This window comes from Lathamus discolor, chromosome 3 (assembly GCF_037157495.1).
Source record: "Lathamus discolor isolate bLatDis1 chromosome 3, bLatDis1.hap1, whole genome shotgun sequence".
In the NCBI taxonomy this organism is placed as follows: domain Eukaryota; kingdom Metazoa; phylum Chordata; class Aves; order Psittaciformes; family Psittacidae; genus Lathamus; species Lathamus discolor.
Genome location: NC_088886.1, coordinates 24,745,241 through 24,762,393, shown reverse-complemented (window position 1 = coordinate 24,762,393; position 17,153 = coordinate 24,745,241). Strand labels below are relative to the sequence as shown.

Sequence of the window (17,153 nt, the reverse complement as noted above, 5' to 3'; positions counted from 1 at the left end):
GTCTCTGACGCTGCCCAACAGCCTCCAGACAGTCCTGCACCTGGAGCTGACTCAGAGGGCTTTCCTCCGCCGCGCCTGGTGATCTCATGGGTGCAGCCAGACCGAATTCACCGTATCTCCACAAAGCTCACCTGCCTCCACTGACTGAGTCAACACTCTTCTATAAACAGGCTGTTTCCTCTTAATTTCACATACTGGATCTTATTACAGTTCACACCAACAAAGGCAGCTTTATGAACATGCTGGTGGCATGCTGGGGTTTGGCACCCAAGGTTGTCATATCTGATTTTGTATTTTCTTTTTAAGGGTGAGATGAAGCCACTTTCAGTGTTCGCAACAATTTGGCAGCTCTTAGGGTCTGAGTATTCCTCTAAAGAAACACTTAATCCCTTCTGCTCTAAAGTATATTGTTTGCCCCAAACACCTCTGCTCCATCCTTCCTACCCACTGACACCCCTCTGCTCAGGAAACTCATATCCTTCAGCAGCACTGTCAGTACAGCAATTCCCTTGGACCTTGCCCAGTCCAAGTCCTTGGCTGATTTCTGTCTTTGAAGACCAGTTCTGACCATCAGGAAAGTTTTCGCTGATGTGGTTCCTCGGTATTTTCCCTTCTATTTCGCTGTTACCACCCCACTTCTTACTTCACTTGTGCAAACAAGGAACTCACCCAGCTCTCTCACCAGTCATTTTTGCATATTTGCTTAGGTTACTTTTACCTTGTCATCCTTCCACCATTCTTCAAGATCACCTCTGAAAGCCACATGAATGTATGCAATGAAACTATAAAAAAAAAAGTATTTTCTGGAGCCCTGATTTTCTAAACACACCAGAGCTGGAACAAACAGATGCCCACCACCCTCCACAGAGCAAGCGTTGCCTATTGCAACCCATTGCTTCGGCAGCAGCATTTAGAAAAGGTGTTGTACAAACACAGTTAACAGAAGTCTTACCTTTGAGAGTGAGCAGAAGCATAAGCAATGGGAGGCATGAAGAGTAGTGGTGCTCATCAGACACTGCAATGAATCAGTATTTCTTCACTAGAGAACCCGGCTCTTTTAATTTGCAACATAAGGAGTCCTTGTGACGATGTCCTATGCTCACTCTTCATAATGGAACTAAGCAAGCTACTACTGCAAGGAGACTATCACAGTGGCTAGCAGGTTTATCAGTCCTTGAGGACATGGCCATGGCAGAATTTATCACTCCAAAGATAGTCTGAATCCACATAATAACCTGAATTTCACTAGTGATCGCCAGTGGCAAGTGATGGATGTGTGAAAGCCCTAGAGTAATAGCTCTTTTATTGTTTTACTGGTGTAACTAAGTGAGAAAACCTGTTTTGGTCGCTCATGGTAGATAAACCACCTCAGGACATCATACATATCCTTGCAGCCCAGCTCATCCCCAACACCCCTAAGCCACCCTCTGCAAGGAATCTTATGAGCTGCAACATCCTCCTGTACCTTCAGCCCTGGGCTGCTTCTGCAGGCAACCTTTGCTTCTCCTTCAGGGTTTGTTGAGTGGCTTATCTCAAGCTATTCCCTGTTTGCTTGCCCACTGTTCTTGCCACCACATGCACACACCCACTTACCACCAGCTTCTTTGAGCCTGAGGAGTTTCTCCTTCAGTCTGGCAGCAGACCTCTATCCTGCCAGCCATGACTTCCCCGGCATGGAAAATCAGGGGTCCTACCACACCAGTATTACCAAATGCACAGCACAGCAATCAAGCCTGGACTTCAGTCCCCCCTCTGCCAGTTTGGTGTCCTAGGCTTCTCAAAGCAGGCTTAGGGCCAGCATGTCAAGCCACCTTCCCCATGAGTGCGTGGAGGTGTTACCTTGACACAACACTATTCCCACACGGACAATCTGTTTTTAACCCAGGATTTAAAGCACAGTGATATTATCAGTTGATCATTGGGGGGGGGGGGGGGGGGGGAAGCACATACCTCCTCCTTGCTCAGGAACACATGGGCTTCCCTCTGGTGCATTTTGGGTTTATGGCTGGTTTTGGTGGGTCTAGAGGCAGTTAGACACCTGCGGACAGCCCTTGCTCAGGGGTGGCCAAACTCCTCCTGCCCATCAGGGACACTGGAACAGATATCATCCAGGCAGAGTCAGGCAGTGGGACATACGGGTGCACTGCCCTGCCCAGGTCACAGCAGCAGCAGTGGTAGCGAGCAAGCGGGGCACGGCACCAGTAGCAGTGCAGCAAGGAAGTGCTCTCATGTCTGGCCTTGCCTTGCCTATGCCCTGCCTGTACCAGCAAGGGAGCAAGACAGACAGACACACAGAGGTGAGGGAAGAAGGCACTGCTGTCCCACCTCTGCTGGGTTTCGCTGGGCACCTCCATGGGATTTTGTTTTTACATGGCACTGCTGATGTTTGTCAGGTGTGGACCCACTGAAGGTGCTGGTCCAGCAGTTAACTAGAAAGATTAACCAGAATGTGGTCTAAGGCACCACGGCTATAGATGGGGAGCACAGGGCACTGCCAGCTCAGCATGACAGCTGTATGTCCCACTTCTCCTTCCTCAGATCCACACGGACATGCTAGAGCTGCGTCCTCCAAGCTGTTGCTCCCAGCAGTACCCAACTCTCTGCTCCCCCACTGCTACCTACAGTCCAGCTGAAAGATGAGATGGGTTTTACCAGCTGGGATCTGCTCAACAGCAATGTTGGCAAAACCCCAAACAAAAAACCCAAACAAGTAAACAAAAAACACCAAACCCACAGAATCAAGCAAAAAAAACCTCTGAAAAATAAAGGGTTTTTTTGACAACAAATGCATTAGTGGCAATTAAAGTTGAAGAACAAAGAACAAAAAGCTGAAGCTAGAAAAATGGAAATATAAGAAATAATAAACTTGCAAATTGACACAGGATCAGCTCTGGTGAAAATTAGTGAGATTAATGTGCATTTTCTTCTACTGAGAAAACTAAAGGAATCCTGTGTGCAGCTGTGAGAGGTGTGATTGCAGAACTGCCTAGTCTGTTATCACAGTCATCTGTTCTGACATTAAACACTTGCTTAACTCGGGAATAAGATTTATCCCAATCTCTGGCAGACAGGACCCATAGAACAACACTGAGTACACCAACTTATGGTAGTTCCCAGTAGAGAAACTTCATCTTCTTTAGTTAGGGCTATTGTTTCAATTCTCAGGAGCCCCATCCGTGTGTTTGGCTGAAAGTAGAAAGGATTTTACCCTTATGCTCTGAAGAAACAGCCCACCGCTTCCCCAGGGCTTCCCAGGACATTGTAGCTCCAACAGCATCAGCACCAACATCATTGTATTTTTTTCAAGGCCTGGAAAACCAGCACCATAAAATTCATTGTAGTCATGGCAATACAGCAATGGACATGGGGAGAAACCATGATCACTGTGGCCATCTGCAGTCCATCACGTAAGTACTTTTCCTTTTCTCCCACCCCAATCCAGCTCATCTAACTAGGCAAATCTCACAATTGTCAGACATCCTCATTAACACCACCCCCCAAAAAAAGCAATGCTCAAAAGAATGCCAAGGTATAAGGGGTTACAAATATTCAGACTTTATTATAAATAAGAAATACTGTTTTATACATAAAAACTGCAAGTGTTGCATTTTGTTCACCGCCCCAGACAGCAAGACCACAGATTAAGGCAAAAAGCTGGAGTGAAGGCACATAATGAGGGGGCCACAGTCAGGAATAAGGTGATGAAGGGACTGTCACACGTTGCCCATGACATCTAGCACTCCACCAGCAGCTGTTGCATCATCACATTACGTTAAGAAATAACTGGACTTATACACTGAATAATGGCTGTAATGCAGTAGTGATTAAGAGATCGCTTATAAAGATTTTTTTTTTTATTTAAAAATAAAATTCTGTTAAAAACAGCTTAAGGGGAAAAAAAGGTAAGAGAAGAAAGCAGGAAACCTTAGGCCTGAGGTCAGCCAGGGCATGCGTGCATCTTCGCACCTGCTCTTCTCACAGCCTTGGCAGAGAGGTGACGCGGTTACAACCAGCCATCTGTCAAGAGCAGCCAGCCAAGACACTGACATCAAGTGTCCCACACGTGGGTAAGCACAGGTAAGCTCTCCTCCAGGTATTAGGTATGTTTGCAGGCAGGGGGAAATCCCCAGCTGTTAAGTTGTAAGAATCTTTAAGAGAAGGGGTACAAGAGCAATGTGGGGTTTGCTAGGAATGACCCCTGCCCAGCAGCGCCATTCCCAAGGGTGCACCAAGCCCTCCGCATCACACAGTGGTATCAAGATATCCCCAGATCCAGCTCTCCAACTACCTCAATGCTGGGTCCGGTCTCCCAACAGTGCTACAGCTCCTTACAAGCCCAGCTGCAAAGCCAGAGCCCCTGCTCTGCTCCTGGCACAGCAACCCTGGGGACAAGGGATGCAGAACAGGGTGCGCCATGCAACAACAATGGCTTTGGAGGGAGGGCTAGAAATCATCCACCCTACAGGCGAAGTGGTTATTGCTGATGCCCCTATGGGTGCTGAGGATACAGGAGAGGTAAGAATGCAGGAGCTCAGCTAGGAGAAACACTGAGCTCTAAGGGAATAACATGGACAGGAGCGATAATACAGTGCACGCACCCCAGTGGCTATAAGGGAAAGAACATAGAGGAGGCCAGGCTGTGCCACTCTGGAAATATGGCTGAGTATATTTACACACACATACACACACACGAGAGACTTCCTCACACTATAATCATGATAAAAACAGAAAAAAAAAATCACATTCACACAAAAAATATAAATTTGAAATAATTAATAGCACCAGTGTGTGTCAGATAATAATTTCTTCCCCGCTACGCAAACGTACAAAGTTGCATAGTGTTTAAGGATAGATATATACTGGATCTCACGGAAGGGGGGAGGGATGCCAGGCTGGAGGCAAAAAGGAAGCCACAGAGAATGCTCTCATCTCAGAGAAGGAGTGAGGGGCTCCCCGCTGCTCCCACCCAGCACCAGTAAGCAGCTGGGAGGCACTACCTATGGAGGGAGCCTACTGGGAGCCTACTGGGGAGGCAACGGTAGCGGTGTGAAAGGCAGACCTGCCACCTGAGCCTGGCCTGAAGTCCCTGTGCTGCAGTGGCTTTATGGTGACTGGGAGATCAGTAGACAAAAAGAAAGGAGTGCACTGGTAATCTCCAGCTCCTTCTGCCAGCTTAAAAGCAGGGAAAAAGTAAGAGCAATGCCAAGAGACAAAAATGCCACTGTCCTTCAGGAAAAAGATGGGGAGAAAGACCTTTTCATTTCCACTTGCACGCCCTCTTCCTTCCCCACCCAAAGACATTCAGCACGAAGGCCAGTGCAGCTGTTGGAGCTCTCTGATGGCAGCTTCTTCTCTTCAGTAAGCCTTTTCCTGCTTGAACTAAGTGATCTGTCAATCCGACATTCATAACCCAGAAAAACAGATCCTCTGGTAATTCAGTAGCAACACCTACAGATGGGAACACAGCTCACGGCTTCCACACTCCCAAGCCTGGACTACCCGGCAGGTGGCTGCTTACAGACCAGACCCAGAACTTCTCCCCACACCAGGAGTGGGGAAGGCAAGACCCATCAGTAAAGACCTACTACTCCCCCAGTAAAGACCTACTACTCCACCAGTATCCCATCTTCCCAAAAAAACTCCTCTCAGAGACTGTGTTTTTCTCAGAGAAATGCATCATCACAGACAGCATTTCAGAAAGAGGCTTCAGCTGTTTTGTCAAAGGCTACCAATGCTGTCAGATTGGCCGCTAGTTATCAATAAAAAAAAAATTCACAGGGTTAGAAGGTGGGAAGAGGAATCTGAATGAGTGCAGCTATACTGGCCATTACAGTAATACTTTGGTAGCCATCCCCTTCCTTCATAGGGACAGAGAGCTCTGGGACCAAGGACTTTACAGTTGAGGGGAGAAGAGAGGAGAGAAAGTGGGGTTAGTTTTGCCTTGCTGTATACAGCTCACATGGTTATTTCTGAACCACAGTATAAAGAGTCCAGAGCATCTCCCATCCTTGCACTAATCAAAGGGAAACTGTCTGAGAAAGGGGCAAAGGCGGAGTGCTCAGGAAAACAATCTATATAAAAAAAGCCCTTTGATGCCCAAAGACGGATATTTAATTTGCTTCTCAAAAAAAAAATAAAAATAAAAAAAAAATCTTTCAACTTATCCTGATTTGAAAAGAAAACAGCGGCTGCGAGCAGCAAAGAGTTGGGTACTGGAAGAAGGTAATGTGTGTTAAGGCACTCCATAGCCAAACCACCGCTCCACCGCTCACCAGGGGAATACCCCCCACCCCCAGTGCACCCTTAGGGTTTTTCAATGGACGGGGTGTTAAAACAGCCAGATGGTAAAGTCTTCTTGATGTCTTCCAGGTTGCTAATGTCCTTCAGGATCTCTTCAATGTCCCTGTTGTAAGCCTGTATTGCATCATCTTGTTTCCTGGCTTCTCTTTCAAGAAAAGACACTTTCTGGTCCAGGTCACTATCTTTCATCTGGTCTTTGGCACTGTTCAGGGTACCCTCAATTTCATTCAGTTTGTTCAAGTCCACTGTCTCCAGTTGCCCTGAAAAGCCAGAAGCAAATAGTGAAGTCCATTAACAAAGTTTTGACGCTTTAGTTGTGGAAGCTTACACAGCTTAGCCCACTCAGAGACCTCCATCAGGCTCTCTCTGCATTAGAAACAGCATTTAAAACAGCACCAACCATACAGATTACACCCTCAGTGCCTCAAAAAAAGTCCTTGGCTTGCAGATAAAGCGGTACTGAACATTGTTCAGTATTCAGACCTTTGAGGCTAATCAAGGAAAGGAAAGAACAAACAACTCCAAACCAAAATCCTTGACAAAAACACGCAAACACCGTTTCTAGAAGTTCATTCAATTCCTTGCACAGCAGTCAGGGAAGCCAGCAGCACGCCACCTACTGGGAGTGCCGCATCACGGAAACACTCAAAGGCAGACAGCATATTAAGGACAGTCTTACCTAACTGATCCAGCAGATCGTTAATGACAGAAAGCAAACTGTTCACAGAGTTCTTTGCTTTTCTTGCGTTGTCTTCTGCCTCCTGGGCAGCCTGTGAGGCCTGCAGAATTTATAAAAGAAAAATAAATGAGAGCACAAAAAAGGCTGTTGCCTCTCCTCTTCACAGGTCTGCCCAAGCAGTTAAGTTACACAAATCCCTGGCTCCTCTCTCTAGGATAACATTCCTGCACTGACATCTTTAACACGGTGCTGGTGAAGACCAATGACCTTCAAATAATATTTGCGGATTATTTCAGGATGGCGATCCCTGATAACTGAGCAGGATTTTGCAGGAAAAGTCAGAGCAGTCAATAGGGCTACGGTCAGGTTTTGATCAAAATAAAAATGTTGCATAAAGAAAACTGTCACTCGAATTGCAGAAGGGAATCTATGCTAAATGCCATCAGAAGAACTCCTTTGGTCACCTCACATTTTCAATACCACTTAAAAATTGGAAGAGTTTGAATACTGGCTGGACCCACTGCTGTCTTTGCAGGAGAAAAAACTGCATCGCTAAGTCAGCAGGGACAACGAAGTTTCTTACCATTGCAGCCACCTGCCAGCATTACTTACCATGCCTGCCATCATCATATCCTGCTCAGCATCATCTTGCTTCCGCTTCAGCTCTTTTTCTGCATCCTGTAGTTGCTTCATCATGTCATCCACTTCCCTGGCCAGCCCCGTCACATCAGCAAAAGTCTTGTCAGCTTCGGCTTTGGTAGCAGCAGCATTCTACAAACAACCATGGGGAACAGGATGGGAAAAGGCAGTGAAGGTGCAGAACCTCCTTCAATCCTTTTCATCAAAAGGTCACCAATTTCCTACCATGCCACATTTTGCATTCCCTAGTGGGGAATACAGCAGAAAGCATGTGGGGCTCACCATGAAATACTGGAATAGAAAAGTTTACACAGCTACATACCAGTATCTCAGGAGGGTGGGCTCAGAACTGCAAAGAACTCACCTTCTGAACAGTACCAGCAATTTTCTCAGCATCATTTGCTTTAGCCTTGGCTTCGCGGGCATCAGCAGCAGCATTGCCAAGCGCCAGCTCTGCCTGGCGTGTTTTATTGTTGGCTTCAGCAATGGTCTGGGTAATGGCAGGAATCTTTTTCAGAGCTTCCTCAGCTGCCGTCTTGTTGTCATTCACCCGCTTATCAAAATCTAAGAAAGGGCAAAACACATCCTTATCACTTGGTCCTGAAGGGACTTGGGATGCTGCTTTGACCAAGCTACCTCCACTTCATCACCTTGACATCAGAGGGACAAAGAGCAAACCGGGGTTATGGTGGGATATACACTTCAATTCTCCCTACTACACATCTTATGACCCTAAATAAGGAACTTAGAAGGAGGTTTCCAGTCTTTTATTAATTTTTTTCTTTAAAGAAAAAAGCCAAAAGAACACACCAACTCAGGTACTGGCCACAGCACGGCCCATTTAACCAAGATACTTGTCACTTGCCAAGTTACATGTCACATAGGGGTTGAAGGATCCACTGCAAGTGTTTTCTCTTTACCTTTCAGGTTGCTGAGAATGGTATTAGCCTCCTGCAGTGTGCCATTGCCCTTTCGAGCAGCTTCTTCAGCCAGGGCTTTCGCTGCATCTGCTCGAGCCAAAAGCTGGTCTGCAGTCTAAGGAGACATGACATGTAGCAACATTCTGATACATTTCTTACATTAACATTTCTTACTTTTTGAAGGAGAACCATCTAGGTGTACCATTTAGCATTAGTCAGCCTGAAACACCAATGCCGTAACAAACAGTGTCCATCCCTGAGTGGCAATGCTTCCTCTGAAACCAGGCAAACTTAGGTACTTTTGGAATACTGTTCCGAATACAAAGACAACACTACACCTGACAAACATCCTCTATTCTCTCATATAGCCGCAATGCCATTGGTTTTACCAGCTTTTTGCATCTCCTTTCTGGGGCCATTCTTCAGTATTCTTGTAAGTTATATTCAGCACCAAGACTGAATAAGACCAGATCTTTTGTACCTGGCCAGTTACTCGTTTTCCTTTTTTTTTTTTCTTCCAGGAACAAAAGCCTGCACACAAAACAGAACTGACCTGCTGCTCCGTCTTCCCTTTCTCCAAGAGGTTCTTTACTTCCAGCTCCTTTCCTTTCATGTCTTCTCTCAAATCCTCATAATCTTTTAGCTTCCTGGCAATTAGTTGATCTAACTCCTCCGCTTCCTTCTTGATCTTATTTGCTTCATTCTGCAGGTGGAGATCAGAAACAAATGCAGAATCCTGAATGTTAGAGAATTCCTGAACAGGTGGTGAAACACAGAATAGTTTCTAATGGTCAAACAGGCAGAAGCTATGATGGGTACCCATCTCTTACAACTACAGTTGTAACTTTGCCTTCAAAGCTCTGAATACCATGAGGGTCTGTGCAATGAAGGATGGATGTTGCACAGTTTTGTGCGCAAGAAGCTTTACTGCACATAAGAGGGAGCAGTTCGGCAGGCTTCAGAGTGAACTGAACTTTTTTCACTTCTCTGTTCAAGCCAAGATATTTAGCAAATAACAGTTCGCTCATTTTTTTTGTCCTTCAGAGATCGGGAGGATGTAGGGAAGTTATGTATGTCGTTTCCTGCACACACATCTCCTGCATAAAAGCTGAAATGCCCAAGTCTGGATCATGCCTAGTTAGATAAAACTTTCACAGACTGTTTCTATGCAGAGAAACATTAGCAAAGCACAAGCAAGGTTATGTCAGCAACCTAGCACACTGCTGTAATGCTTCTCCTCATTGATCTTTAGAAAATGTTGTGCATGATGCTTTCTACACATACCTCTAGCCCTGTGGAATCCACAGTAGGTAGACTGGTGAGATTAGCGTAGATCTGCAGGGCTCTGTTTCCAGCTTCCTCTGCCTCTGCAAGCACTTTGCTGGCCTGCTTCTCTAGGTCTCGAGAAATGTTCCTTGCCTGATTATACCTAAAAAAAAAAAAAAAAACAAAAAACCCAAGGATCCAGTTACTTTTTTTTTTTTTTTGGTAGAACTGAACTTACTGATTGAGTAGGGAAGCTATGAAATTGAAAGACAAGTCTCACAAAATCCAAAGCATAAAATACTACAGAGGATGTCTTCATTTTAAGCACTGCTCTAAAGCCAGGAAATAAAAACAATTTTATGGTACTGACTCACTTCTGGTTGAGCTCATCAATGTCATTTGCAGTTTGGTTTTCACCAGCCAGGGTCTTCAGCAGCAGCTGATATGCTTCTGTGGAAGTATCATTTGCTGCCTTAGCTATGCGAACAATCTCATCAGCTTCTTTTTTGTGTCTGAACAAGATTACAGAGGAAAAATAATGCCATTAGAATTGTCAGCCAGTGGTTTTCATCCTCTCTTCCAGATTTTTCTCTCCCAGCTTTTATTCTTATTTTTCCATCCTTCACCCAGATTTGCATACAGAAGACACTGAAACATCTGCAACAGAAGATGCTGTTTGAGCATCCACAGTGCAAGTCTCTGACTCAGAAAAGTAAGAGACTGTTTCATACCAAGCAAATAAAATTTTGGTTTTGCAAGGAAGAGCAGGGTCCTGATGCAGCCTGTGAGGAGCATGTCTTGCCACAGCCTACCTTTCAGCCAGCTTACGGGCCTCTTCTGCCAATAGAGTCATGTTGTTAGGGTCCCCACTTGACTCTGGAGGTGTAATGGACTGAAAAAAAAAAAAAAATCTTAAAGCTCTTCTTTATCTTTTATTAATCTTTTCTTGTATTTACTGTCATGATCTAAGCGCTTAGAGATGTGTCTAACCTACTTCTAATTTCTCTGTATTTTTTTTCTTAAGCCCATACAGTTTCCATCAATGGTTGCCCCTCAAAAACAGAGGTGCCAATATTTATTTAGGAGTTCTTATGCTGGTTTCTTTGAGCAGGAGATAAGATACAACCTATGACAGACACTGGGATCGTCATTTATTTATTTCCCGTGATCTTGGTTAGGGAGGAAGATATTTCCATAGCAAATTTGCTATATGAGAGAGAGAACAAGCAGAGAAATACACCGGAGGGCACAGAAAGGAAAGGCCCTCTCCTCATCACTTGGGAACTTGCCAGCACACTCACCACATTGTCAGCTGCCATCTTTGCCTTCTCAAGCATATCAGAAGCTAAGCTTATCAGGTCCTCAGTGTCCTCCACCCGCACCCTGGCTTGCTCCGCCAGATTTTCTGTCTCCTGCACTGTGCCCTGGATGTTCCTCAGCCTGTTGAGCTGGCTCGTTAGCGTGCTGTTAATGTCTTTGAGACGATCCATGAGGCCCTGATCTACATCTGAAACACATGATACAAGCAGCAGCAAAATTAACTACAGCAGGAAAAGAAGCTGGAGCAGCAGCTTACCTCTGCAGGCAACACGTTGGTAAGTTAATCCCCTACTGAAACATAACCAGCAAAGCCATTTCACAAGTCAGTCAGCTTGAGATCAAAGTCATCATCAGAATGCACACCAAATTTGAGAAATTAAAAGTCATTAAGTACTAAGCCCACAATCCTGCTGGGTGTTGGAACCAACTCTGATGCGGAGTTTTGTGTCCAGAATCATGTTTCACCTCTATCATTGACTTAAAGAACACAACAGAGCTGTTCCTCAAGAGATATGAAACGTCTGCTCTGTAAATTCTCTTTAGCTTAACTCCTAGAAGCTAAGCAGAGACAGAGGAATAGTGGGGCTGTATATTATTGCCCACTGTAGGCAATGGTGACTACTCCTGAGCCAGACACAGCCTCCATACACAGAATACCAAACCCACCCCAATCTGCCCCCCGAACCAAAGGGATGGCAAAAGCTGGCAGGATAGAGCCTTGGTTCCCCAATCTGTAGGAACTATGAGCCCCCCAAACTTCCCCAAATTTCTGGACCACCATGCAACTCCCCACAACAGCATCTTACTAATGGAGCCATAAAATCACAGATACATGCCTCATGACCATTGGCAATTACTTTGAAAAGGTGAGAGCATTATTAGGGGATAAAGTACAAGCAGAAGCCTGCAGGCCTCCAAAATTAAGATTTTTTCCCTTGACCTTGCAACACACATCAAGTACTGAACATGAACATCTGACATATTTTAGAAGCATACTACAAACCACGTGTCAAGTAGAAAAACACAAGTAAGTGCTACAGGTGTGCAGAGATTTTTGCAATGGTAACCTCTGTTGCATTTAACTTGTCTCTCAGAGAAGAGGCAACAAAGCTGGTGAAGGGTCTTATGAGGAGTCACTGAGTCAACTATGGTTGTTTAGCCTGGAGAAAGAGACTGAGGGGAGACTTTATCACACTCTAGTGAGATAAGAGTAGTGGATTTGGCAGTCCTGGGGTAACAGCTGGACTTGATGATCTTAAAGGTCTTTTCCAGCCCACTTGGTTCTATGATTCGAATATCTAATCTACCCTCTTTCAGCTTAGAGCCATTCCCCCCTTGTCCTATCACTACTTGTTCTTTTAAAAGTCCCTCTCCAGCTTTCTTTAGGCTCTGTTTAGGTACTGGGAGGCTGCTTTAAGTTCTCCCTGGAACCTTCTCTTCTCCAGGCTGAACAACCCCAACTCTCTCAGCTTGTCTTTAGAAAAGATGTGCTCACTCCAGTCCTGTGTTCACCTTTGTGGTCCTCCTCTAGACTTGCTCCAACAAGTCCCTGACCTTCTTATATTGGGGCCAAAGTGTTGAACACAGTACTCCAGGTGGGGTCTCACAAGAGCAGAGTAGAAGAGAATTGCCTCCCTTGACCTGCTGGTTCTTTTGATGCTGCCCAGGATAGCAGTTGGCACTTTTTTGGCTTTCCAATAAGTATATTGGGAAGTCTTTCGTTTGTTTAGCAAGTAACTAAAACCACTTTTTCATCTGGAGCAGAGGGTAACACACAGAAGACTTGCATCTCTACACAGCTAGAGGCAAATCTTCACTTTGCATTTACAACAGAAACCACTGGGAGAACAGCAGGGATAAAAGCACAGCCACTGTTGTTTTGATAATAACATACACTGTCTCAGTGCTATATGAAATGGCTGTCAATCCTGATGCACAGTAAAGACTTGAAATTAAATACCCTATGTCCAAGGGGAACAGGAACATCAAGCAAAGAGCTCATTTCATGTTGGTCCATGTCTGCTTAGGTCAACTCACCTTTGCTGTTTTGTGCTTCCTGGAGCAACTCCGTAACATCTCTTTCTGCCTGCTTCAATCTCTCTTCAAAGGCTTGATCAGTTACAGTTTCGTCTCCCGTACCCAGATTTGCTATGAGGTTTTCCAGCTCCCGCAACCTTTCACGCTGCTCCACCACCTAGATGATAGGACAGAGGAATGCTATAACACAGAGCAAAGCACCTTGAACCTCTCTGCTTTCAGGAGGTACCAGCCAACCATAAACACAAAAGCCACTGCAAAAGCAGGCACATTGCCACCTTCTCCAGTGGTACCAACAGTGGTGTTTGGGGTCTCACCTTATCTTTCACTAATCTGTAGCAGGCTGGACACTCTTGGCAGCCTGGCCACGAGCGGTTGTAGAAGTAGTTCTCCTCACACTGGTCACAGCGGCTTCCCACGAAGCCCTCCTTGCATTCGCAGTGACCGTTCTCCTGGCACTGCAGAGAGCGTGAACCCTCGGGATCACAGTCGCAGGCTGCAGGGAATTTAAACCTCAGTCAGACTGGAGGAGAGGCAGAAATACCCTAAGACCCACAGGGGAAGAGCATACCCTCAACATTCCAAAATGCCTGCAAGAGCAACAGGGCACAAACTCACAGCTGGAGCCCTATTCCAGGCGCTTCTACAAACAACAGGGCAGCAGATCTAGCTGGACACAACATTCACTGCATGTGCTCAAAATGCTGCTGCTGCCTCCCCCCACAAAGCATTATGATTTCCTACCCCATCTCACTGTAACCAACTACAGTAATTTTTCTGCTCTTTACAGGCAGGGGTATCAAGGAGGAAAATTTGGATCATCCTGTTTTTCTATCATGCTTACAAAGGTTTGTTGCTCCTCAAGACAGAATCTGTATATTCAGGCCATTGGCAGAGTAGCTGGGCAGAGATTTAACATCGGGGAACAGGACTATTGCTGGACAAGATCCATAGAATGCATTTACATGGAAGAGAAGTGCATATCTAGTAAGCTGGAATTCTTCCTACTCCCATTATAAAAATAAGAAAAAGGGGATAAACTATTGTACAGAGATCAAATTTCACCATGCAGAGTGTGGCCATAGAAGTGCCAACTTCTGCTGTGATGAAGAGCAAGGTGAGAGAGTACATTCCCAGAGACAGGAGTTAAATAAAGACGAGGCTGGCTGTGCAACATCCTTCCCACCTGCCCTGCTCCAGCCTCTCAGACTTACGTTTACAGCCTTCAGAGCCAAAGCCGAAGTGGTTGACCTCACATCTGTCACAACGCTGGCCGGTGACACCAGGCTGGCACTCACACTGCCCTGTTCGGATGTCACACTGGCCATTGGTGGAGCCCAGTGCATGGCAGCTGCACCTGTGGGAGGCAACCACATGTCAGACAGTGACACAGAAGGACGAATGGGTGAAGTCCTTCTCTGGGGGAGCCCTAACTAGGCGAGCAAAATGTTTCCATTTGGCAAAAGACACTCTTCTTCTTGTGCAAGTGCAGGAGCGAGGCACTGAGCCTTTGAACCATGCAAAGTCATTTGGTGCCTGCACTAAAAAAGGAACCCACAAGCCCCTGCTATCAGCAATCAGACAGTCACGTGGCACTTTTCTATTTAAAATCCTGATTTAAAGCCATTTATAAAGCTATTTATAAGTAAGGCTTTTTGTACAGCCTTCATAGCTGCTCCTTGACTGCTGCCCTTAACCACCCATAGCAGCATCAAGGCACACCACCTACTTGTGACAAACATCACATTCCTGCACAAAGTAAGCACAGACCCCCCCAAAACCAGGCTCTTTGCCCCAGCGCAAGGCGAACATCACCTCTCACAGCCACGTCCACTCTGGAGGTTGAAGAAGCCAGGCTCACAGGCACTGCAGTCCCTCCCAGTGACATGAGACAGGCACTCACACTGCCCAGTCACCTGATTGCAACTCGTCTGCTGATTCACAGTGCCATACGGATTGCAGTGACAAGCTGCAAAAATAGAAGGGATACAGAAACATGCAGAAGGTTAGAAGCCCCTTGTGGTGCTGGTACTCTGCTAGCCACTCCCTGAACAGGCCTGAATCCAAAACACGCACAGCCCAGCCCCTGCATCGCACAATGTTTTTGCTTCGATGGCAGTAAGCACCCACAAACACAAGCATTTTAGCAAGCTAGGACCAGCGGACCAGGATAAAGCCACGCATCGCTGCTGAAAGGCATGAACAACAACAGTCTGACATTGTGTGCTAACAACAAAACAGGGAACAGCAGCTCTCGGGGACAAAACCATTTTTAAATGCAAGAGGAACCAGTTCTCACCTCTGCACTTGTCGGCAGGATCAGGGGCCAGGGGGTTCCCAAAGAAGCCGTCTTTGCAGCGGTCACAGTAGAAGCCAGCAGTGTTGTAGATGCACTTGAGGCACTCGCCTGTCTGGCGATCACAGTTCCCCACAGCATTGGGATCGATGTTGTCGTTGCACTGGCAGAGGCGGCAAGGCCTCACAGCACCATTTTCACCCAGTGGGTCTCCAAAATAGGCATCATCACACAGCTCACACCTCTTGCCTGGGATGCAACACAAATACGTGCTGCAGCAGAAAGCCATTAGCTGTCATCTCACCCAAACCCCCTTTGCAACCCCTTTTGAAAGTCAGCTCTCCAGCTTACTTCCCTTTAATCCTTCTGTTAAGACCAGAAAGGTGAACAAAACCACACACAAATCCTTCCCCATCTCCAAGTTTAAGCCACTTTTTCACTGGAATTTTGTATTACGAATTATTCCAGCTCCTTCTTTCTCTCCTGCTCCTTTAAGCCATACCTATTTGTTGTAATTTGGTGTTAAGAGTCCAAGCAGATAGAGCTCCACAGGGCATCACTGCTCCAGGAAGCCTCACTGCCAAGATCTGCCAAACCTCCACAGGCAGCCACTGAACCATCCAACTCAGCAACTCCCTACACTTACTGTAGATTTGGCCTCCCCAGCCAGCTATAAGCTCCATTTCTTGGGCAGCTCTTGCACACACAAACCCTCTTTTCTCTTCACCTTGTCCCTTACATCCCAAGAAGGCAGTGGGAGATAAGGGGAACTCCTGCACAATCACATATCCACAAGTAAAAATGAGCTTGTACTGACACCTGAGCTGCAGGGAACATAGACCCCCTGGACTCCACTTTGGCTCATGAAGCAATGGCATCCATGGGAACCCCCACAAACTGCCTCTGTGCTTTGTCAGGGGCTTTCCTAAGCATTTCAAGCATTTAAAGGTATTCTGCACTTTGGACTCTGCCATGCCAAGCACCAAATCAGCAGAGAAGCACAGAGGCTAGCCAACCATCCTAAGGCTTCCTTGCTCTGCAGGCAGAATAAAAGACTGGCCCTCTCATGCAAGCATCCTGCAGTGTCTCTCTGGCTGACAAAACTGCATCTTCTGATTTTATTTCAGTCTGACCCACCTTCCTGGCTCTTTTAAATCTATCCTATTTTCTGCCCAATCCTGTGCAATTAACAGCTCTATTAGAACCTAGCACAGCTCTAACTACGTACCACAGAAGTGTTCGGACTTTGCACAGATTAAGCCTTTGCTTCCCTTTTGTTCTTGAGACAGTCACAAAGAACACGGGTAGCCCTGAGCCTCACACATCACAAAATAGGGCTGAGGAAGGGAGAGGAAATTGAACTAGAAGAAACAGCAGCTTTCAGCACTACCGAGGGTCAGAGCCCTGGAACTGGCAGGAGATATTTCTACAGGCACATGGGATGCAGGGAAAAAAAAAAAAAGAGGAAAAAAGAAAAAAGAAAGACTACTTGTGTAGGAGCACACCTGTAGTGCCAGCTTGGCAGCTGGTGCACACAACCTCCTTTGTGCGGGGCACAATGGCACAGCTGGAGCCACCTGGGCACGGGCAGGGCTGGCAGTCTGAGGCTGTGCCCGCTGTTGCATCTCCATAATACCCATCAGTGCACTTCTCACAGTGAGACCCTGCCGTGTTATCCCTGCAATTGCACATGCCT

At 46.2% G+C, this 17,153-nt stretch overlaps 1 protein-coding gene across 1 annotated transcript in view; it reads right to left on the bottom strand.

The window, feature by feature from the left end:
* Positions 1 to 3,532: 3,532 nt before the first annotated feature.
* The window catches only part of LAMC1 (laminin subunit gamma 1), a 67,863-nt gene continuing 54,242 nt past the window's right edge, over positions 3,533 to 17,153 (bottom strand). Inside the window, exons 13-28 of the mRNA XM_065674179.1 lie at positions 16,963 to 17,151; positions 15,461 to 15,706; positions 14,977 to 15,130; positions 14,376 to 14,518; positions 13,479 to 13,657; positions 13,162 to 13,318; positions 11,106 to 11,311; positions 10,617 to 10,696; positions 10,179 to 10,316; positions 9,823 to 9,967; positions 9,092 to 9,241; positions 8,539 to 8,653; positions 7,983 to 8,182; positions 7,592 to 7,750; positions 6,980 to 7,079; positions 3,533 to 6,560 (exon numbers count right to left, since the gene is read on the bottom strand). Of these exons, the coding sequence (XP_065530251.1) occupies positions 6,304 to 6,560; positions 6,980 to 7,079; positions 7,592 to 7,750; positions 7,983 to 8,182; positions 8,539 to 8,653; positions 9,092 to 9,241; positions 9,823 to 9,967; positions 10,179 to 10,316; positions 10,617 to 10,696; positions 11,106 to 11,311; positions 13,162 to 13,318; positions 13,479 to 13,657; positions 14,376 to 14,518; positions 14,977 to 15,130; positions 15,461 to 15,706; positions 16,963 to 17,151 (2,618 nt within the window). The 3' untranslated portion in view covers positions 3,533 to 6,303. The remainder of the gene's footprint in view (positions 6,561 to 6,979; positions 7,080 to 7,591; positions 7,751 to 7,982; positions 8,183 to 8,538; positions 8,654 to 9,091; positions 9,242 to 9,822; positions 9,968 to 10,178; positions 10,317 to 10,616; positions 10,697 to 11,105; positions 11,312 to 13,161; positions 13,319 to 13,478; positions 13,658 to 14,375; positions 14,519 to 14,976; positions 15,131 to 15,460; positions 15,707 to 16,962; positions 17,152 to 17,153) is intronic.